A 23,011-nucleotide genomic window follows, 5' to 3' on the forward strand; every position below is an offset into this window, starting at 1 on the left:
AGAACGGCCCTTCCCAGCACACCTTCCTCTGGGACCGTGCAGAACCCCCCCTCTGCCTTATCGTCTGATCCTATTTCCGGGGTGGGTGGGACATCACCTTTTTACAGATGCAACGAGATTTAATTTTCTTGGAAGGAACTGGGTTTTGCCGCATTCGTGGCATTTAGTCACTGGTGGATTTGTTTAACCCCTCCCTGTACTGCCTCCATGGCCGCTTACCTTATGGCCGTGGAGGACTTGGAGGTTAAACCCTTTCAGAGTTTCGTTTGCTTTATGGATATAGGTGTATGTATTGATGTGAACTCAAGATACCTTCTGTATGGGGCGGGGGGGCTAGGTTTATTTTCCAGTGTCTAGGTGTGACACTACTCCATTGCTGACTTCAGCTTCTTCTGGAGAAACATGAGCTTTACCAAAGCTGAGTAAAGTTTATGTGGCTCCATGAAGACTGTCTAGTGACTTTCAAGATGCATCAGATCTTAAGAATGGAAATCTGTCTTATAAAACCTGAACTCAAGAGTGTTAGATGTGCTGGAGCATGTTCTTTGTGATCCTCTTAGAACTAAACTTGGTGTTGTATTATATTCTTGTCACTGTATCATAATAGACGTTTACACTAATAAAACTGTCACTCACAGGAGGGACTTCACACCGCAGTACTTCACGCTAACACTATGTACAGAAGGTACTCATTTCAGGGAGGTTTCAAGCATTAGCTTTTTGGGGGTTTTGCCACGGGCTCTACTTTATACTCCGGTAAATCGCAAAGGTTTGTTCATTACCTTGAGAAAATGATGGCTATCGTTTAGGAGATCTAATTGTTATAAAATCTTTGTTATAGCTGTATGCCCTGGCTGCTTAGAGCGCCCTTAACGCCGTTTATTTTTCAGCGATACTAAGCATTGAGGATGGAGATTTATACTTCATGAACCTGCTCTTTACCCCTTTGCCCCTTATGGGATATGTTGGTTCCACTAATCTTCAGAGGCATTTCTGAAGAACTGGAGATTTTATCATGTACAGCTTTTGATTTCAGGAGTTTGTCCTTCCTTTCTAAATGTCAACTACATCACTTGGAAAGATTTACCTGTTATATACCATTCCTGTCTTGTTCCGGAAGTCTGTAGTTTCCCTACATTGTAATATTTGGTGAGGACCTAAAGCATGGTAATTTGTCAATGTGCTTCTGAACCCCCCACATATTAAGCGTAACAGCCAAAAACTAAAGAGGCCCCCCCCCCCAAACCCAAGTGGTCGGGATACCTAAACATTCCATGAAACGGCATGTAAAGGACTAACCGATGTTAGGAGAGCCTGCGCTGTTTGCCTTGAGGTTGGATGGACCTCATTAAGGGCTTGGTGAGACCAGAGAGCTCAGAAACGATCCCATGTTTTCCCTACTTACTCAACTGTTTAACCCCAATAGCCCTCCTAAAGAGTGACAATTTTATATTTGTCTGTCAGTGTTAAGGAGTAGATCTACTTACTGAAAATAGTGTCTAATTCCCCTTTAAATGTGCAATGAATATGGTTTTCAACAAATTGAAGTGAATTAATGCTCTCAACTTCAGTGTATAAATATATATGGAAATAAAGTTTACAGCTTTAATTGAGTTTGTAAGTGGTGTGATATATTTAAGTGCATATTTCATTTCTTGACTTGTGTTGGACGTAGCTGGTGCTTTTGATGTGCCTATGGAGTTAAGTCTTGTAGGATACCGTTAAAGGTCCACCAGCTCCTATCTTCTGGGAGCTTTCCAGAGTTTGATCTCACTGTGGAAGAAAACAATTGCACAAAGCGCCACAAGAAAAGGCACCCACCGCCAAGCCATCAAATCATCGTCATTGTAATCATACCACTAGAGACAGTGTATGGGTAAGACTTTGTCCACAAGCACTGCATTACTCCTATCTGCTTCTTTGGATGTGTTTGATACTTATCAAATATCGCTAGTTTCCTTAAATATTACACTGCTTTATGCTCTGATCATAAATAAATAATCTCGCTGAAGCGCTTAAAACAATGTTCATATCATATATGTTCATAAAGTTTATTTCTTTTTTCTTCAACAAACTATTTCAGATAAAATCACCCTTTATTCCACACAGCTGAGAAACAAATATAAAGTCATTTGAAACATGTGGCAACCTTTAAAAAGTACTTGTTGATCTCAGAAGGCTCGGCCTTGTTCTTCTTTGGTTTATTTATTAGGGTTGAAAACACCGGCTACCATTTTGTGCTAATCGCAACGATCTGTAACCTTTCAAACTGGCTCTGGAACGGCTCAATCTGCCAAGGCCGATTTCACATTGCAGTCACCGGCTGGTATTTTTTATCCATTTAGCCAAAATAAATAGAATATCTGAAAAAAGAAAACGTCCCACACAGGACATGGACACTGAATTTATGGTTCCCTTTTCTATAATACAGACTATAAAATTACCAATGTGTCTAACTCTAGCGCTATGAAGAATTGGCTGCTGCTTTGCTTTTCTAATGCTTTGTTTGTAAATTGAAGGAGAAAAAATAGTTGTTTATCCTCGGTAGCTGAATGTTTTTGACTTTTAATAGATATTCCCTACATGAATCGGCAAAACCAGGATACGTGAATAAATGTGAGTACAAAAAAGTGACGACCGCAAAACTATGGTAAAAAAGACAAGAAAAATCAAGTGGGTATAAATTACCATAATTCAAGTTTTTTGTTTTTTTTTTTGCTTCAGCTCCTTGACTTTGGTATTTATTAGTATTCCCATTGAGCTCCTGCTTCAGGTAGAGCTTGACAGGCCCTGTACAATGTATAGTTAAATCAATGTGAATCTTCATCCATTAAAAGGATTATAATTTGCCAGTTTAGCACTCAATGCTGGAGATACCTGCCAGTGATGGCCCTTCATAGTGAATAGTGAAGTGAGGGACCTGAAGCACAGCTGTCCTGACAACGTTCTAGTGAATGGCGATCATTTAATGTCAAACAGACGTTAGCTATTGACTTCTGGCTAGACCTTAGTCCTACATCATGATGTCACTGTATGGAAGACAGTTTTATATATTTAAGAATTTATTTTAGAAATATTCCGTTTATATGAGACTTAAACTTTTTGGGTTTCACAAGGCTCGTGAATTCACGTATGGAGGCTTTTTACAGTTTTCAATAAGGTGTAGTGTCTGCGCTGGTGAATGCTATAGACGGACTATTGGCCTGGCATTTGATATAGTATTTATTTTAAGTATTTAACTTTTTACTTTGAGGTTTTATTGATTTGTAACACTGTTTTTTACTAAGCTAGTGAGATCCGCTATGGTGACAACTTATTGCAAGTTCTTGTACAGCATGTATATGGGGGGCGCTTGGCATGACATAGCTGGAAGCATATCTCGAAGAACTTATCCAGAAGTGGTTCCGTGATAACAAGGTCTCATTGCCTCGCTGTATGGCAAGTCAACACTCGGACATCCCAAGAGATGCTTTGTGCGGAATTGTAAGGTAAATCCTCTTGCATCTAATATCGGCTGCCTCGTAAGAGCCAGCTATTTGTGCCAAGTATGTTTTAGTCTTTCTTGGCAATCTGGCTGTACTTAGTCTCTCAATCTATTCTTTTGTATATTAAACTACGTAGTAGAATATGAGAACACCAGTTTGGTACTGTGAACTATAATGATTTGGCCGATACTGATATGATGCATTTTTCTAGGATGAACATTTATATTTTGGATATAGAACGGCATCTACCTTCTTGGTACCCTCGACACCTAATGCATACAAGGTAAGTAAAGCTCTGATCACGCTACATGTGGTTTATTTCCGGTTACTTTAGCACAGATATGGTAGAACTCTTAATTTGCGTTCAGCAAAGAAGCGTGAGAAGAATTTATAAGGAGCGAAGAGATGCATGTATTTTTACAGCTGCTGTAAAAAGCAGGTCGGGATCGTTTGTTACGCGAAAACTGCCTTTTCAGCAAGGTAAAGGTCGCCCAACACTCAAAGGTCAAAGCGCAAAGCACTGCCTTCCACAAGGGGAACGATTTATGAGACGTGGTCTTTGGGGCGTTTGTAATGATGGCTTAGGGGGCCGCATGTTCCCGAGCGTTTCCCAGAATGAAAGATTATCATCCTGGGAAATGCATTCCCCCCCCCCCCCCTCAGAACTATAATCTCAAAGAAAATATCTTTTAAGAATGTCTGCGCAGCCGCCTGTTTATCCAAGTCTGTGCGGCTTCTAATAAAGATTTGGATTTACTTCAAATATAGTGCGGGCCATGAGCTCTCCAAGACTTTTTTTACTAAAAAGCATAATGAACATGTTTAAAGAAATAGACTAGGGTTAGGTGCATGTAAACCAATCACTGTATAACCATTTGCTTAGGAAACCGTTATTTATTTTAAATTGTGCACAAGTGATAACGTTATATATACACTATATGGACAAAAGTATTGTGACACCTGACAGGGACTTTCATGACATTGCCTTCCGAACAGACATTAATATGTAGCCCCCCCCCTTGCAGCTATAACGGCTTCCACTCTTCTGGGATGGACTTCAACATGATTGCCCATTCATCCAGTAGAGCGTTTGTGAGGTCAGGCATTGATGTTGGATAAGTAGGTCTGGCTCACAATCTCCATTCCTGTTCCCAAACCCATCCAACCAAGTCTTTATGGACCCTGCTTTGTGCCCTGGGATGCAGTCATGCTGGAATTGAAAAGTCTTCCCCAAACTGATCCCACAAAGATGGAAGCATTAAATTGTCCAAAAAGACTTGGTATTCTAAAGAGGACATACCAAGACATTTTGGACAGTGCTATGCTTACAACTTTGTGATTACAGCTTGGGGAAGGCCTTTCTCTATTCCAGCGTGACTAGGGAAGCTCATCAGGGTTGATCAGTGAATTAAACTTTATTCTAAATTTGATTTTTAAGATGCGGTTTAAAATAAAAATTAAAAAAAAATTAAGGAACAAAGGTTGAGTCAGATGTTTCATCTCAATATGGACAACCAGACATAATGCTACATTTGATTCATTTGTTTTTATTTTGGTTCTTTAGAAATGCTTAAAATCCATTAATAGATATGCTCCATAATATCGATTACAGTCAAGCTAGGCGTAAAATAAGCAATAATGCACAGAAATAATGATTGTACGAAAAAATAAACTTTTATTTCTAGAAACCTGACACAATTTTACATTCAACAGCATTGTTTCTCAAACCGGAATACATATCAGAAAACTTGAATTCCCCCCCCCCCCCCACTGTACACACGATTACGATAGAACAATTTGTAGTGTTTTGTGATTTTTGATTAGCGTGATCCAGCAGTTTTGATCTCAACACTTTGGTGGTCAAAGTTAATGTGATTAAAATAAATATTGAAGATTATGGAACATTTTTGGCTATTTTCCAAGAGACAAATCACAAATTTGCGATTTTGTTTTTGCCAGCAGCTAAACCGATAAACTATTTTAACATATGAACATAGAATGTTAAGGCAGATTTAACCCATCTAATTTAACCATATTCCTGCTGTCCCTGATTGTTTTACAAATGGCTATATGCCTATCCCATCTGGCCATTTAAGTATTTCTATCACATCCTCCATCTACGCCTCCTCTCCAAGCCTTACATATTGTGATCCCTTTGTCTTAAATCAAAGGGTTGGTCCATTAGCATGCCATGTTCTTTGAGAAAGAAGGTCCTCTGTTGCTTTCAGTAGCATATTTTATTTAATAATCATACATTTCTACTCGAAATCTATCCGTTTCAGATAAGTTTGCTTGATTTTGGGCTAGCGCCTAGTTTGGTGGAACCCTGAGGGGTTGGTATTGCAAACACCGACTACGGAAGATATAAATGTGACGAGACTCAAACGTGTGCTAGAAATAACAAAAGCAACCCTTCAGATTCCCAATACAGAGCAATTTTATCTCTCTTACAGAGACAGAATCACCAGCTCTACAAAGATAGCAAAACACTAAGGGATTTCCGCTACTTCAAAACGTACATAAGGCACAATTCCTCCCAACGTTTCAAAGGATGAAGAACTTTAGAATCAGTCTGGCATCTTTAATTGGCCATTAGAGGACTTCATTACCGTACTCTGCAATTATCTACGCAGGACTAAATCAGTTGGCACATAGTATATTAAAACTTAGCAGACTTCAGTAGAGATAAGCGACATTTATGGCTTAGGTTCGTTACATGTACAATATGTCGACATCAGTGATGCTGTATAGACAGCTTTGGTACTTTAAGATGAAAGTCGTTCACATCCACACAAGATAACTTAAAGTAGCTACAGATGACAAAATAACTTTTTTAAAGACAATCTGGTGTTTCAAACATGTTCACACACTTCAAGATATAAACAGGAAGCAAAGAATATCAATAATGGCTTCCGCTCTCCCTCAATAGTGAAACAAATAAGGCTATCGGTTGTTGTTTTTTAACTAGAACTGCTGTATATAATAAAAGCTGATTTTGAAACACAATTTGATCTTCAAAATCAGATTTCAATTTTAAAAACCCACTCATCTAAGAGAAAAAAAAATAAATTTATATACTTTGATAGCAGGAGTTTTTTTTTTCTTTAACCCTTTTTTCATTTTTACAGAAATGTAAATTAGATCTAAAATCTTGACAAATTCACCTTTTCAAGATGGTAAGTTGTATTTAATAAATTTCATGTATGAAATATTTAACCTCCCCTACTTTTGTACAGAAATCAATGTTTTTTCCTGATGTATATCTGTCCAAATATTGGATAATTCTCAAGAGGTTAATCTAGAATGTCGCATCATAGGGAAACCATTATTAGAGGTTGTTGGTAAAGATGTATAATTTCTTAGAAACTTGTATGTAGTAGTACATTTGTTATTTGTTATTACAACTTAGAAGATCAAATTCAAACAGGAAGCAGTAGAAAATGCTGTGTCGGCTTTTTCCACACAACTTGGGCTGACCCTTCTTTCTCCTTCACATAACAAAAAATAGCTGGTTGTCTGATTAATCATTGGATCAGTTCCTTAACCAACTGAAGTCTGGGGATTTGCATTTGGATCATTTTGCCAACTTAACTACACAAGTACCCACCCAATGGAGTTTATCATACATTATGCAGGGCTGTCTTGGCTCTTGTAGAAGAAACTGCACGGGGCTTGGTGCTGAATAAAAGGTATTTGTAAAATGCTTGGTGCTCGTTGTCTTTCCTCTACAACACACTGGGTTCTATTCATGAAAGGAAGAACTGTGGCTTTAACTCGCTTTATGTCAAACACTCCAGTAAGAAGATCTAAGCTGGTTCTGTATAATACAGAAGTCAACAGTGAGGGAGACTGAGAGCCCTACTGGTTTAACTCTACATTCTGCACGGCTGGCCAAGCGGCTCTTGAAACTAAAGCTCACTGGGCTTGGACGGCCATAATAAAGTGAGAGCATTAAAACCACAACTTTCCTGCCTATTCTCCTCCGTTCAGTGAATAAATCCCACTGTCTCGCAGATTTTAATTCAACTAAAACTTATCTGCAATTAGAGCTTTGGAGTGTTCAGTGAATTCACATTTCATGGACTGATGTTTAGGGAAACATCTCACTTTTGAAATAAGCCCTCTATTACAGAAATGCCTTATGCTGCGGATAACAGGGTGACTATTAATCCAATTAATGAGACCCTTGTTTTGAAGAAAATAAATCTTCTGCCTTAAAAAAAAAAAATAAAAAAAAATCCTAACAGCCATGTTGGTTCCTACTGTATGTCCTTAGCAGAAGTAGAGAGACATTTGGTTGATCTTGGGGTATTAATCCTGCTGGTAGTTGGCCATTTGTTTTCGGAGAGCTCTTGGGATGCATCTGTTTTTTAAGAACAAATTTTTGACAAACTGGTTGTTAATGCAATCTGGCAGATACACGCAAATGAGATAAAGGAGCCAGACTTGTTTCCCCGCGTAGTATTTCACTTTTGGATTCTCCGACAGGACTGCGTCCGTGATGCTGTCTGTTACGGGTCTGAAGTCCGAGCAGGCTGTCTTTCCATAGTTTAAGAAAAGATTTTGCGTTTCTGTAATGTATTCCTCCCCGTACTCCTGCAGCAGTTCAGTGGGGAGCGTGGCCAGTAAATGCTGATGCTGATGTTCCCAGTAAGATCGGTTATAATGGGCGCCTTTAAAAGAAAAAACGGGGAACAATTGTTACCAACCAATCTCTGCTTATTCTAACTAGATTGGGATGTTACGAGCATACACTTAACACATCTTGGATTCCTAGATAACACCGTAAGTGAAAAATAGCAGAAATAGTTAAGGGCAAATGAAAATGTACAGTAAAGAGCTGAGGGTTCCATAGAGGTGTAAGTTATGGCCCTTCATAATGTATAAACCAATCGAGCTTCACATTTCAATGACTTAACTGCAATATACAGGGCCGCCAAACCCTTCCTGCACTGGGCTTGGTCCTGTATGACCTACAGTAAAGTTGGTGAAGCTGGAACAATATTGCAAAAAGTCTGTCCATACGATTGCTATCCTATGTATTAAGTCTGCACTGGGATTCCTTTTGTTTCCCAATATTCTCAGGGGTCCAACATCATGGATTTCTTAGAATTGGGCTTTTCCAAGAAAATTGCTTCTGCACCCGATTGTAGTAGATGGGCTTTTCAATAATCGATGATCCCCAGGGCAGATTGGGACTTAATTTCCAAAGTGACCTAGGCATTTCTGACATCAATCGACCCAATGAGCCCTTGGAACGTTTATAAACAGACTCATTAACCCAGAAGCTTATCTGCCATTAGTCTTGTATGCCTAGTGGTAGGGTTAGGCGAGGTGACGTGCCATCTCTGATCATTTGAATGCATATCAGCTAGGACTTTGTTCATAAAATCACTCTAACTCGATAAAATGTCAAAATGTTCCTGTTTTTGGAAAATCGGTTACAATCTTTATATGCAGGAAAGCAAGTTTAATTTGATGGCCGTAAAACCGTCCATTGGTTTAAGCCATAAATGTACTCGCTAATAGGATGGCCCCAGTGCTGTTTGTTTTCTGTGGTTGGTCTAACTTGTTGTATATTGGAGAAAAATGTAAACTGGCAAAAGGAATGCATTTATTGATGAAACGGGTTTAAGGGCAGGAAATTGCTTCTCCGACTGTGTATTTCTAAAAGCTAGAAGCAGTTACACCTTGATTGTGTTGATGTTAAAATAAAGCTTGTTTGGGTTTTTGGAATATCTGACTATAACCACGTTTAATGAATATAAACTTCACCTTGAATTGGTGCATCCCAGCCATATTAGTCTCTCGGGGTCTACCAGAACAGTCTGGAGACTACATTAAGTTAAGGCTTCAATATGTCTTCTAAAAGTACAGAATAGCTACAAATTTAATGGAACATAAGACTTTTTTTTTTTTTTTTTTTTTTCTTCTCCTGATTCCAATTGGGTTCAAGAACAAGGTCATTGCAATATCTTAAGGAGCTCAAAAAGGTCACCCACACTACGAAGTGTTCAGAGTTCCTACCTCTGAAGAAAGATAAAGATTGGTAACTAGTTATGGTGTGCAAACAGGACCACCCTAAATACTAAACATCTTAATGTTTCATCTTTTAGCGCAGAGAACAAGGCTCCATGGATTATGGAATGTGGTGGTAGAACATCAGACACCATCACAGAGGTGACTTAATGTTTGATTTAGAGAATGGGGGGTAGCTTTATACTTCTATTTCCTAGGTCCAGGTGGCCTGTCTTAGATATAATAGCTGAAGCTGGAATCGCTATGCATGTTACACCAGGTCAAGCAAGCACAAAGATTACATTTGGTCACCTACAACTTCAGAAGCAATGTGTAAGTACTGGGGATCCCAGGTAGACAAACGCAACGGTGGATCCGTAATTCTAAATACCTTTCTTATTGATACGAGTTAGTTTATTTTTTACATGTGTTGAAATAGGCGAGTATCATGTTCTACGGTACAAAATCAATGGGGGGGAAAATGCTTGTTTGTATTATAAATGAGAAATTCTCAAAGCACCCAGCTAAGAAACCTAGGACCTCTGTATCTGCAAGCGAGTGTCGGTAGCATCTCGTGTTAAATGTAGAAATGATATCTGTCATTATTTTACCAACCTGTTTTGTAGGATCCTGGTTGTATGACACAGACTTTAACTCCCCAAGGGAATAGCTCATGACGAAATATGTCCATAACTCTGCTGAGAGCGGCTTTCGATGCGCCGTATGCAGCCAAGAACGGGAATGAAATCTCACCTGTGAATATAGATCATAATTGTGTAAGTTTCTGTAACATTATTGTAACATTAAGTGGCATACAATGTTCTAATGCTAAGTTGCAAAAGTCTTAAAAGGGACAATTTAACCACCGCTAAAGAACAATGCGTATTGAAGTGTTCTGTCAAAATTAATGGAGCTGGTAATTCATCAGTGCGTGGGTCAGGGTGGCCATCCTTATACTCATTGGAGCTGGTGACCCCTTTTGAGTTTACTTAATCTGAATGGAAACAATATTTTCTATGGTATGACAAAGAGAAATATGTATGTCAAGGACATTAAACAGCCTTTCATATGTTGCTTTATTTGCGTATGTTGAAATTTGTCAAGAATACAATATTGATGTGTGTAAAACTGTTGCCTTGGCTTAAATTTAAGCTTCCCAAATTGCCTAGTTCTGTTGATAGCCCCAGTTTGAGCTGTTGCGCTGGCATATACTTCATATATATGCAAAAAAGGTTTTGTAAAAGCACAAAGATAATAGAATTACCTGCTGGACTGCTGACTGTTACAACCCTTCCTTTGGCATAGCGTATCAGTGGTAGAAGAGCCTTGGTAAGCTCCACTGTTCCAAAGAAGTTTACCTCCATGCAGGCTCTGTAGGTGGACTGCAGGGTCAACTCGGCATCTCCAAAGTGGGCACAATAGCCAGCATTATTTATCAAAGCCCACAGACCTGCAAAAAAAATCAATAAATGCTTTTCTCTTCACAGCTTAGTAATTAATGCAATATATAAATGTTTATAGCACAAGAACAAGGGTTTCTGCAAATGGTTGCCCAATAACTCTGAAGTACACAGCTTGTGTTAATTTCCAACCCTTCAAAGTAACCAATCCAGAAGACAAGGACCCTTCTGAGACGTTAATCCAATATTATTGCCATAACCCTGAATGTGTCTTTGCAGGAAAAGCATCTAACCTTTCTTGTTGGTTCTTTGCCTTTCTGCCAATTCAGAAGTGCGACGTGAAAGATGGTGACCATAATGTTTTTGGTAACTAAGACTATTGAATGCTATGTGTTTGAGAGAGATCCTAATGTCCCTCTTTTCCAGGAGCTTGGAATGCTTGGCAGATGTGTTCTACAGCCCAAAAAAACACTCGGATTGGATTTGGAAATGGGACATGAAAGTCCCCAGCATTCTAACAATGAACATATGACCAAGATTAATTTGGAAATATTAAGATATTCGGTCCCTCATCCTGATGGGTATGCACATCTCCAAAGCACTTACTGTTGACCACTGCAGGCTAACCACAAAATCAGCAACTTCTAGGAAGTAACTTGTGGTTCAATCTCATACATCTTTTTTGCTGGTTTGAAGAGCTAAAACTCTTACACTTGGCTATTTAATATACTGCTTCAAACTGGTCCAATAATCATTCAAGTCAGTCTACCCTGCAATAAAAACATGTTTGAAATCTAATCTTAACTGTCATCTTTATTATTGGTTAAGGTCACTAAAGCCACAACAATGTCGGATTTAAGTCTAAAACAATTAGACTTGGCAGGAAGCAGAGACTTGGTAAATCATTAGATTAGGTATACTAGAAATGTTCCATTTAAACGAAGGAGTAAACGGTAATTAAAGAGCATGAATGATAAGAATTTTTTTTTCAAATATATTTCTTATGAAGATATTGAACTCTTGCGTCATGCAGTGTTTGGCTGTTTTGCGACCCCCTTGGAAGGTCGGTTAAAATTGTGTGGTCGAACTAACATTCACAACCAAGTTACATGGTGCTGGAAACTTTATCCTTAGAAACAACACTTCACTGGAGAGAAGTCCACTCAATGTTATATAACAAGTTTAAATGTTTGAAGCACACTTCTATTCTGATAGGAGTTGCCATTTCTTGCAATAAGAAAATGGGCTCATATGTAGGCTTATGAAGTTCAATGTTGTACCATACGTTATGGGGTAATATGGTAAGGACCAAGATGGGTTCTTTGATTAGCTGTTGGGAATTATTGAAATTCTAGTAGCCAATATTGTGGTATATCCAACAAACACTTTAGGTTAATTGAGTGGACTTCCCTACTGACAATTATCTTACCAGTATCGGCAGTCTCTGATGAGATTATTTGCTGAGCTTTCTGGATATCTTCTGACTTGGTGAGGTCCATTTGTATAATTCGTAATCGCTCTGAACACCTTTCCCGGAGGGCCTTGGCTCCCAGACTATCGGGGTCCAACACACTAGCAATCACTCTGAAACCCATGGAGTCAAGTATTTGAGCTGTAGCATTCCCAAATCCGGAATCGCAGCCTAAACGTAAAGACAAGCAAGTGGTGAAGCATGCACATGGAAATTAATGGCATATGGCTCTCGGTAACTAGCAAAGCGTTCAAAACCAGTGCAGAATAGAAACTTTATCTTTGAATGATGGTTAACATGCATTATTTGGCTGCTTTAATGTGTGGTAGCGGTGTGAAAATAGGACAATAGCCCTGCAGCTTCTCCTAAAGGTAAGTGATTATCTCTTTGGTTTTTTTAAACTAGTTAAAATGTATTTATTTTTGCATCACTGATTAAAGTGAAAATGGCTGAAGTGTTTGAACTTTTCTGCAAGCCAAGTAGCTGGGAACAGGAAAGCGGCAAATGCATAGGGGGGGGATGCTGCAGAATCCTTCCATACGTGTACAAGAACGACCAAATGATGCCTGTATGCGCTTCACATCACCATCTTCAACATTTTGTGGTAGTACTACTTTTCGTATTTATTTTTTTTTTTATTTTTTTTTTGCGCAACATAGAGCTACTGGAAGCTAATGTGACTCGTCGAGGTAGATTTTTTTTTGGGGCCAACAGACAAAGACCGACCTTCTTTCGCTAATATGACCATAGCTGTTAAACTTGATGCGGTCCACCAGTAAGGGGACAAATCTGGTTTTAACTTGGCAGCTATGTTCTGGCCTCGTAACGAAGGACAGATTGCTTGTCCTTATTTTACAAACATTAATGATCATGATAGCGTCTCTAAAAATAGTGGCAACCCTGTCATGATAGTAAATAAATTACACTGATCTGGAGATTTGCACGGTCACTGAACTGAAATCCATTTCCAGCTTGGCAGCGTGATCAAAGCACCCTTCATCAGGACTTCTAATCAAAGCCCCTTCGTTTTAAAGAGCTGACAGTGTCCTGGAGTTATTGAGGAGCTCGTGGTATATTATATTTGAGTATGTGTGGGTTTTAAGCTGGGAGAGACCCGCTGTTGGGTTTTGCTTTAAAAGTGACTCTGTAGTTAGTTGATATGCAGTTGAACTGCTGTTACGCGGGAGGACAAAGGGTTATTCACCTGTTCTACAGAATTTGGCACTTTTAAAAGTATAAACTAAACGAGGCATTGGAAAGATTTCGGCTTACCGTTTCTGATGCCTAAATAGCTAATGGTTATAAACCAAACAGGCTTCTTAAATATGTTTCCCTTATGTGATTAAAAAACATCTGAATGGGTTAAGAATCAAATGCTGTTTTACAAGGTTTATTTGCTCTGTGTTCTAGTATTAGTCTGAGGATGACAACACTGGGTACGTATATCATTAACGCTGTGAATCGAAAATAAAAACATTGAGACTACGATTAACATCTTAAATAACAAAACTGTGTGCTTCATACACATTCATTAGGTAAGAAAGCATGTTTTTGTGTTTCTCAAACAATTGTGCAATTAAACCCTGGGGAGCTGCGTCTGACATATTTGTTCTAGTTGGATTACCATTGAGTAACTCCACTTGTTGGATCGGGATCCTACCAGTCCGATTGCTGCTAACTCTGGGGCACTCTCTGAAGATAAGGACGTTCAAGGTCAATCGGGTAATTTCTTATAAAACCGATGGAAAATTTAGATGACTGCTAATTAAATAGCTTGTATATTGTTTTAAGAATTGCCCTGAAGACTTGGTTTGGCGCAGTTGCCCTTGTGTTTAACCTTCTAAATCACAAAAGCACGTCACCCCTTCCTGGATCTGGGCTAGAACACCGGTTTTCTATATATCACGTGCCATGCACATGTGATATATAAACTAATCCAACTATCCCTGAGAGAAATACATTGTTAAATTTACTTTGTTGCGTAAAATGTTTTATTTTCTTAGATCTCCATCTTGCTGCCGTCTAAGTAACCAGCTTCAACGTACGTCCCGACACTCTGTTCTTACCACCTCTGGGATTAAGATTGGGTATTGAGGTTAAAATGGTACTTATACAAAAGTTTTATTCAATAGTTTGCATCAAATTTGCATCTTTAACCCCTTGACTATGTATTAATAGGAGCCACATCCACTGAATTTTTTTCTGCCAGAAACAGTGAGTTTACCATCTATAAGATAAGAACCGGTGTTTTCATCCCAGCCGGCACCATGTTACACAGAGTCGGCTCACTCCTGCTAGGGTTGCCTTTTTAATTAACGTTAATGAAGTTTGGGAGTTGATGTTGCAGACTCCCACTATGAAAATAACCAATAAAATATATTAAAAGGTCGTGGTCACTGACCTGTCTGGAATCCCTTAATTTAGGGTCCCACCAGGGGTATCTTGCCAAGGGAAACGATGATATTGCAATTACAGTAAAGGCTGCAAATTATCAAGAAGCCTTAGCAGAGGTTATACCCGCACTGTACCAATGTAACTTGGAAAGGCTTTTCTTCTAAAATGAAACCTTAAAGGGACTCTTCAGCCCTCATATTTTCCATGACATATTTTCCCCTTCTAAATGCATGGAAGGGTAATGCAGAATTCCCCTATACTTACTTTCTTTTTTCCTTCCCCTCTGTTCCTAGACCTGCAGGAGATGTGTACAGCGCTGCAGCTTCTCTTAAAGGTAAGATTTATATAACTAGATGGGTAGTAAAAAAATAGAATGTATTTGAAGCTGTCCCTAAAACATGAACAAAATGAAAATCTGCAGAATAACCCAAAACCTATAGATATGACACTTTCTGGGGCTACCATGTACCAGCTTTATTTACAAAAATACAATATTACACCACTCTAACCTGTCACGGAACTCTAGGAACTGCCAAGATTCTGGAATGAAAGGTGAGTGAGCGACCAGTACTTTGTATGTAATGTTTGCTCTCTGTTGATGGGGTCTGCCAAGATTATAAAGTAATGGGTACAGCGGTTTTTATACAATGTGTTCTGCTCCCAGGACTGATATACCGGTCTGCTCAGCTTCCTAGCCATGTACCTGCTGATGGGACCTAATGAACAGGTGAGGCTAATGCTGGGCAATGTGGAGCTCAAGAACATATAGTTCCCACTTGATGATCACACATGGAGCACCCTCCCTGATTCTGCACACACCGTGTGAACTCCACCCCATAAAATTACAAAATTGTTGCATTACTAATGAGTTTTACAGTGGCTGCTGCAGTTGTAGACATTTTGAGATCAAGAAACTTTTTATGCCATGTGAATGCCAACTTTTTGTTCCCTTGTATGCTTTTGGGACCATCCTATCTACTGGTTTCTGGTATAGAAGATGTCTCTTCTGCCTGCTGAGTTACCATATCCCAAGAGACAACCACGGCATAGCTTTAAGAACAGTGTGCATAGTTTGTTTAATAAAGCAATTAGAAGATTTAATTTACAATTTTCTGCCAATTTAAAGAATGTATCATTAAGCAATGTTGTGTCTGCTAGTAATGTTTTATTACCATAATGTAGTAACTCGGCACAGATGACATGGTAGGATTAATAACTGAGTATATCTTAAATCTAGCACTGGTGCCAAATTCCCCGAGTTTTGTCACTTCAGCTTGGTTGGACCCTTGTAGACTTGTGCCACTCTTGACCTATTTTGAACAGACGCTCAGCCATTTTCCTACCTGCCGCTACCTAACAGGGTTTCTCTTTTAAGGGATGACTGGCACCTTCTGAGACCATTGACATCCACCCATTTTTTCCAAGGGAAGACAAGAAACACTGCTTTGGTTTTATCAGGCAATCGCCAAACTGATGCCTCCATTCTACAGTGTGAGGGCAAGGAGACAACACTATACACAAGATACACACACAAGACAACAAGCAGTAAGTGTCTACTTCCCGAGTATTGTCTGAAAGGGGCAAAAGGATTTTCGCGTCAGACGTTCCAGCGGGGACTATATTGCTGGAGTTGTTTTGCCGTAAAGATTATAGCCTCATACCTAATTCCTAGAGAGAATACCCCTTGGCCTGTAGCCAATAAGTATCAACGAACAGAGGAACTTGGACAGAAGCCACCCCACCATTCCCGTCTGCATGGTCGCGCAAGCTTAGCGTGATCACATTTTCATTGGCACAAGTTATGCTTCACGTCATCCTATGGATATACCTTTTTATGAAGTATAAAGGGAAAATGCTATGGAAACAAAACTACTCACACTTTAATAGCATTCCCTGTAGAAACATCAAATAGAATTCATGTTTCCAAAGGAAAATTACGCTTTCAATTTATAAAGGTCTTAAGCCTATTGCATGAAACAGACGTCATGAAGTAATCTTCAATAAGGCTGTTATTTCTATTAAACTTTTTTGAGATGTAGCCGTTATCACTCAACTTTGCAAAGCTGGTCTTCAATTATCAGTATAACTGAGAATTTCAACTTACTAATTATTGCATGCGTTATGGAGGGCCATTAAGGTATGACCTGTCCTATTATGGGGGCAAACTCAAGTCATTGTGTAATAGAATAATGTTGGATTAGGGCTTTTGTGATGCATAGCTGATGAGTACAAGTTTAATTCACTCTGGGGCAAAATGGCATACATTTCTAAATCAGATACCTGCATATGTTCAGTGCTCATAAAGAACTTACTTCCCAATCGCCTAACTTCTTTCACCAACACTAGAACCAGGGTTTTTTGGTTAGCCATGCATTATACCCTCCTTTTCACCATCCACAAGTGATTTCTACATGATGTAAACAGGTTTTCTTTTCCAACAAAACATCCTTAGCCTAAAAGAGCTGCTGCATGCGCCAAAAAATTCTGTAAATTGTTTAAAATTGATGGTAAGTCTTCCACCAAATGTATTACCTTACTGGACTCTCCCGCCTGTGCCCTCTTAGTGCAGGGTTATGCACCTTCTGGACTTCCACCACAACTTGGTCTCTTACTACAGTATTATATACCCAATGTTTACTATTACCCTAAAGAAGATGGTTTTTTGGTGTGTTGTGCCTCATGTTTAATGTGTGTTCCGTTGTAAGTTTGGTCAGTGCTATTCACCAGGATGAGTTATAGAATGCCTATTGATAAAGGCAGCACACAATCACACAATCACACATGCTCAACTTCAACAGTTTACACTATATTTAAACTTTAGCAGCGATTCTTGTGTTCTTACTATACAATATACACTTCAGCATTACAGCCGCTTTAAGCACAGCAACCTAGGTGGACCATTCCAGGGACCAGAGCAAAAGCTTAAAGAGAAACCTCTTGGGGAAGGTGCCACATAACACACACAATATAAATGCTTTACAAGACGGAGTGTTATACATTACTCAGATTCAACACAGGTGTGTCAGGTGGAATAGCTGGCAGGTCAATGGTTTGAAGATGAAATGGAACAGCTATAAAGTATAGTTACACGTATAAAGTTTCAACAAAGTCATAAACCGCCGACGTTCTACTAGGTGACTCGTGTCTTTTCCTAACCGTGCTTGTGGTATGGGATGAGGCTTGTTCTAAATCATCAGAAAAAAGGTGTGTGGGGAAAAAGGTGAATTTCTGTCCTGTAGGTAACTTACACAGCTAAGAAAATGAGACAAAACATTTGCTTAGTCAAGCGTGTTTAAAAAAATGGGCTACAGAAGATGCACTCATAGCAACACAACGTTCTGAGGTCCTGGAAACGCGGGACATCATGGGAATCTGAGCTCTAAAGGGGGACACTTGGGAGGGGTATCTGACTTTTGTGCAGCATGCATTATGTTGAGATGGATCCAACGCCAAGAGCGTTCAATACTATTTTTAAAGTTGCTGCTTCTTAAGCATTCTTCTTTGTACATCTCCCCCACGGGTAATTACTGGACTCGCTCTGGCCATCCAAGGCGTAATATCTACCATCTGCGCTGGAAGTTTGCTCCGTAAATCAACCTCTCACCAAACGGGTTCGCCGACTACTCTGGCTTACGTAGCTTGCAAAGGGTTTAGGGATATTAATGCTGGCTGCGTACTTACAGACTTGCAGAATATTGTTTTGGATCGGTTCGCTCTGGGTACCTTTCCAACAAACTTGGATATACTAAGCATTTTTTAAGTATCCCATTTATTTTAAAAAAAAAAACCCATATACTCTGGGGAGAGATAATGGTTATGTAAGAGTTACGGAGTGTAGATTTTGCCTGAATTGTTTAATTTACTAAACATTTATTCAGGTGCAGTGGCTATGGCTACCTATAGGTCAACCTGACCACCAATGACCAATCCAATGACCAATCCAATGACCAATCCAATGACCCCTTCCAACCCCAGAGCTTTAAAGCTGCCGTTCCACTTAGAATAAAACAGTAATTTCCTTCCCCAGCATACTTAGTCAATCACACTACACATTAATACCCGATGGTATATCTTGGACCGTTAAAAGGGGGAAATGTTATTTTAGCAGACGGTCCACAACCGAATACATTTATTCCATTACCTTTTTCTGCTTCTCAGAAACCAATATGAAACGACATGAAAAACTTAATCGAAAGCACATGTACGATATCATTTTACTCCGGCCCACATCGAATGAATAAACTCCAGAGCTATACATATATAATCTATAGGATTGTGAATGGATTCTGAACACCTGCAAACACAGCACAATTGTAAACTTTTCTTAATAAAAAAAAAAAAAAAGCCTGGATCTATGCCAAATGTACTGGAACAATAGTATACACATGGTAAATGCTTAGAATTTGTATAATCATAATAATTATAATATGTTGGACTGCTACAGAGCTGCCAGCACTCCTTCAGTGTGTGTGTGGGGGGGAGTATTGCCCCCCCCCCACAAGTTCTGATTTATTATATCTGGAGGGGTTTTTTTAGTTTTTTTTTTTTTTTAAAAGGGTGGATAAGAATAACAGTAATTCCGTATCTGACCTTTTCATTATATCAGGAATTCTTGTAACGCGGCACAAAGTATATGTTTCGAGGACATGAAGTTCTACTGTATGTCAAACTACTGTGACATTTCTGCATCTGCTGGACGATTACATAAGATAGGAAAAGAAAAGCAGCAGTCGGATGAAAATTCTAATGTTATTCTATCATTTACAGATTAAATAGGAGGAGTTTCCATCACATAACCTTGTAGGAGATCATACACTAAACCTTGTGATGCCCTTGGATACGGAGATAAAGCTTGGGTGTAAGTAATTCTAGAAGGACAGTGGCTTATTTTTGGTTTATTTCAGAGAAGAATAGTTAGAAGTCTTCCTACTCCAAATCGACCACATTTGGTGAAGGAAAAGGAGCACCTGGTGGCATTGCCAAGCTCCTGAAGCCACTAGGAACTCAACTCAAGCAAGATAGGTTCTTATTTCGCCACTTGTGTAAAAGGTTATACTGTTGCTAGTGCGTTGAAACTCACATAATGCAAGCATAAACCATAAAACGCTGCATATACATGAATACAGAGCAAGAAAAGTTACTCCAGCTTCCAGCCAATGCACCGATAGACCGTAAGTCTACCTAGAAGAAATACATTATTACCCGTCTCATGTTTTACCCAGGTGCGCAAAATCATTAACTATCACTTATACTAAAGATTAAAACACAAACAACCTCTCTGGCTATGACCTTCTCTTTTGGCTGGGTGTTCAGGTCAATAAACTGACGACAAAGCGACACAAGCATGTATGAAGCATGTATGAAGCCAGTCTGCGTACACGGCTCTTCACAAGTGTCCTTCTGGGTACCACTCAAGCGTTCCATACAACCACCCTCCCTGTTCTGATGAATGCGTGGATTTAGATTTTGAGTCACCTTATATCAAAGCACGAAATCAGCCTCTGCCTCATGCTGAAAACGTCTACCTATGTTCACACACGTGTATTATTTAAACCAGAATCGACTTGGCCATTTCAGGTCGCAAACCTCGCTATGCGTTATGAAGGTCCAACCCAGGGAGCTTTTTTTTTTACAAGACACAAAAGGTGGCCCAGCATAATGCATAGGTAATATAATGGGATTACTCACTGATTTAACTGGCTAATGGGGGCTCAAGTCAGCCCTTCTTTCAGTAGAAGCTCACTAGGGTTTACCCGGTATGATGCGTAGTGGGGTCAAGGAACGCAAATGTTCAGAGCACCATTACACAAGTGCTATATGACAAGTAACGTTTAATGAGATTACGTCTCTTCACTAGAAGCCTCGACAGATTACCAGTATGAGGGTTTAGCCCCGCGATGTAAAAGGAAAAAGAAGCTTTAGTCTTCCCTTTACACAGAAAAAGTTGGGGGCATAGCGAAAGATAGCTATTATAGTTTAATTTCTCATTGCACCTCGGATGTGTATACGCCAGTTCCATCACAATGAAGCCTTACGGGCGTTATAACCAAACAATTGGTCTAAGAATCAACTTGCATGCCCTCCTAGTTAAAGCTGGAGTGCCACTACATCCAAACAATACCGGCAGGGTGCTTTGAATTAAACGTAGACTCTGGCTCAGCTTTGTACTACGGCTTCATTCATAGAGTCACACCCCCTGGAGTAACTGTACCATTAAACTTCAAAGTCATGTGACTGATAAATGTATGCATAACCATTCATGCATCGAGGTGATCAAAGCTGCCTGTACTACAATACGTACATCACCACTCAGAATCCATACATATCGGCTCCTACAAAGAACGCAAACGTATATCCTTTTATCACGCTCGTCAACGGGGAAGCCATTGGAGAGCACGTATTCTTTGTGGGTGGCAGTAGGGTCGCCGGGCACACTTTTGAACTCATTAGAAAGTGCATTTAACAATCCAAGAGCAACTGGGAAAGTTTTAACCCTTTGAGCTGTCGATAGGTGAGCAATGAATTGTAAATGATCTCACTTGCTAGCCATGAGCACATTAATGATTAATTTTATGTGAATTTATCAATACGCCAGGATAACCCACAAGCAGGTACTATTATAAATCCACAGATTATTATTATTATTATTATTATTATTATTCTCTATTTATTAAGTACTTTTTAGACATCTGGGCTAATTAACAATACAAAACAAAGATATGCTTACAGATAGAGATACAACAGGAGTTGTAGAGGCAGGGTGGGGTGATCTTTACCAGCTCTTGGCTGAGAGTGATTGGAGCTGTAGTTCCAAAATACCCTAGAACGGTGTTGGCTACAGATGGCTTACCTGTGACGAACACAGCTTTTCCTGCAACTGGCAGCATTCTCCTGGGGGAGGCAACACCTAAGACATACCAACAGGCAGAACTGAGCAGCAGGATCCCAAGAAGCACAGGCAGATACAGGTGACAGAACCACTCCAAGAGCACAAGGAGAACAAAGTACACCGGCAGGGCAGGGGTGAGAACCATGTCAGAATTGGAACACTTGAAAAAGACCAGAAATGAGAAAAAGAGCCAGACTGATCCATAAGCCCAGAGGGAGACAGAGGTGGACAGCTCCATGGCAGGCACAGAGGTTGGCAGGGAGGAGGGGGGCAGAGCAGGGAGCGTGAAGAAAAGGGGTAGCGGAGAGTTTATCAAAGGACAGAAGTTCTGCACAAAGTCCACGGGAGCTTAAGAAGTATTGTACACACACACACACCACTACACTCTATTTATAAAAGAGCAGCCAACACAGGAGGGAAGGAGTGGCCACTTCTAATCTGTACGCCTATGATTCAACTCAATGCCTTCTCCCTCTGACTCGCAGGCGCTGCTCGCACTGCACGCTGCGACTGGGGCCACAGGACAATGAACACAATGATAATGCGGAAAAAGAAGAAGAAAGGAGAGCAGAAAATGAACTAAGGTAACCACGAGCTGTAATAAGCTTTTAGATGCCACAACACCTGCTCTGATTAGCAGGGGAGGACTGCAAACATTAAAGCCCAAAGGGTGTGGAGGAGGAGAGCAGGTCCAGCCAAATGGCACAGCAATAAAACAGCCCAAAAACACATGGCAGAGAACATGCCCCACTGTCCAAAACATATTTACAGAGAAGGAATAATCCTACTGAAATAACGCTAGTGTACAACTTCTTAACTTGTTGCATCATGTAATGTTCAATCAATGAAGTCCATGTCTTTTTTTTCTCCTTGGTTATGTTATTATTTTCATTTTTAGTAGTTATGTTTTTACTTACTCGGGGAAACTCTATGTATTTATGTAATCTATACAGTTGAATGGTCCCACTGTTTTAGTCCCAGACCTGTACATACATTGTTTGGTGGGAGTGTAGGCTGGCTATGTTGGCCACCTGATTTCTCCTGCATGTGGTGCTGTGGTGCCAGGTTTCTAAAGCAGCGGAAAAGATGAGGGGAACAATGTATTGCGATGTTGTTGTGCCATGGGATTTCCCATGTCAGAGGAATTAACAAAAGCATCAGAGATGGATTGTCCTACTGGGATACCTGGAAATTTCCCAGTAGGACACTTTGCTTGGGGCCAGTCCTGAGGCTGGTAAGCCAATTGAATGTGTGGCCGCGGCTGCCAATGCAGCTGGTGTGGCAAAAAAAATAGTTGTGCCGTTGAATGGGAAGTTCTCCTATTCAAACTCCCATTTGTCAATTAGTGTCGCCA

The 23,011-nt window shown here is 39.8% G+C and overlaps 1 protein-coding gene across 1 annotated transcript; it reads right to left on the minus strand.

Annotated features, from left to right (window-relative positions):
* Positions 1 to 7,796: 7,796 nt before the first annotated feature.
* On the minus strand, positions 7,797 to 21,895 carry LOC149298431 (11-beta-hydroxysteroid dehydrogenase type 2-like). Its single transcript, XM_089487273.1, has 5 exons — positions 21,619 to 21,895; positions 12,333 to 12,545; positions 10,768 to 10,953; positions 10,119 to 10,256; positions 7,797 to 8,158 (listed from the first exon to the last, which is right to left on the minus strand). The coding sequence occupies exons 1-5, from the start codon at positions 21,893 to 21,895 to the stop codon at positions 7,797 to 7,799; spliced, it is 1,176 nt and encodes a 391-aa protein (XP_089343399.1).
* Positions 21,896 to 23,011: the final 1,116 nt, after the last annotated feature.

Source organism: Sceloporus occidentalis, unplaced genomic scaffold, assembly GCF_023333645.1.
Source record: "Sceloporus occidentalis isolate IW3139 unplaced genomic scaffold, rSceOcc1.0.p SCAF_32, whole genome shotgun sequence".
Classification (NCBI taxonomy): domain Eukaryota; kingdom Metazoa; phylum Chordata; class Lepidosauria; order Squamata; family Phrynosomatidae; genus Sceloporus; species Sceloporus occidentalis.

Bases quoted from the DNA above. Each gene is read 5' to 3' on its own strand.
- LOC149298431 (XM_089487273.1), bottom strand. From the start codon at position 21,895: ATGGAGCTGTCCACCTCTGTCTCCCTCTGGGCTTATGGATCAGTCTGG. The intron at 10,954-12,332 runs GTAAGATAATTG...TTTTTTTTGCAG, and splicing joins ATCAGAGACTGCCGATACTG to GTCTGTGGGCTTTGATAAAT. The intron at 10,257-10,767 runs GTAATTCTATTA...CTATATTCACAG, and splicing joins AACAGTCAGCAGTCCAGCAG to GTGAGATTTCATTCCCGTTC.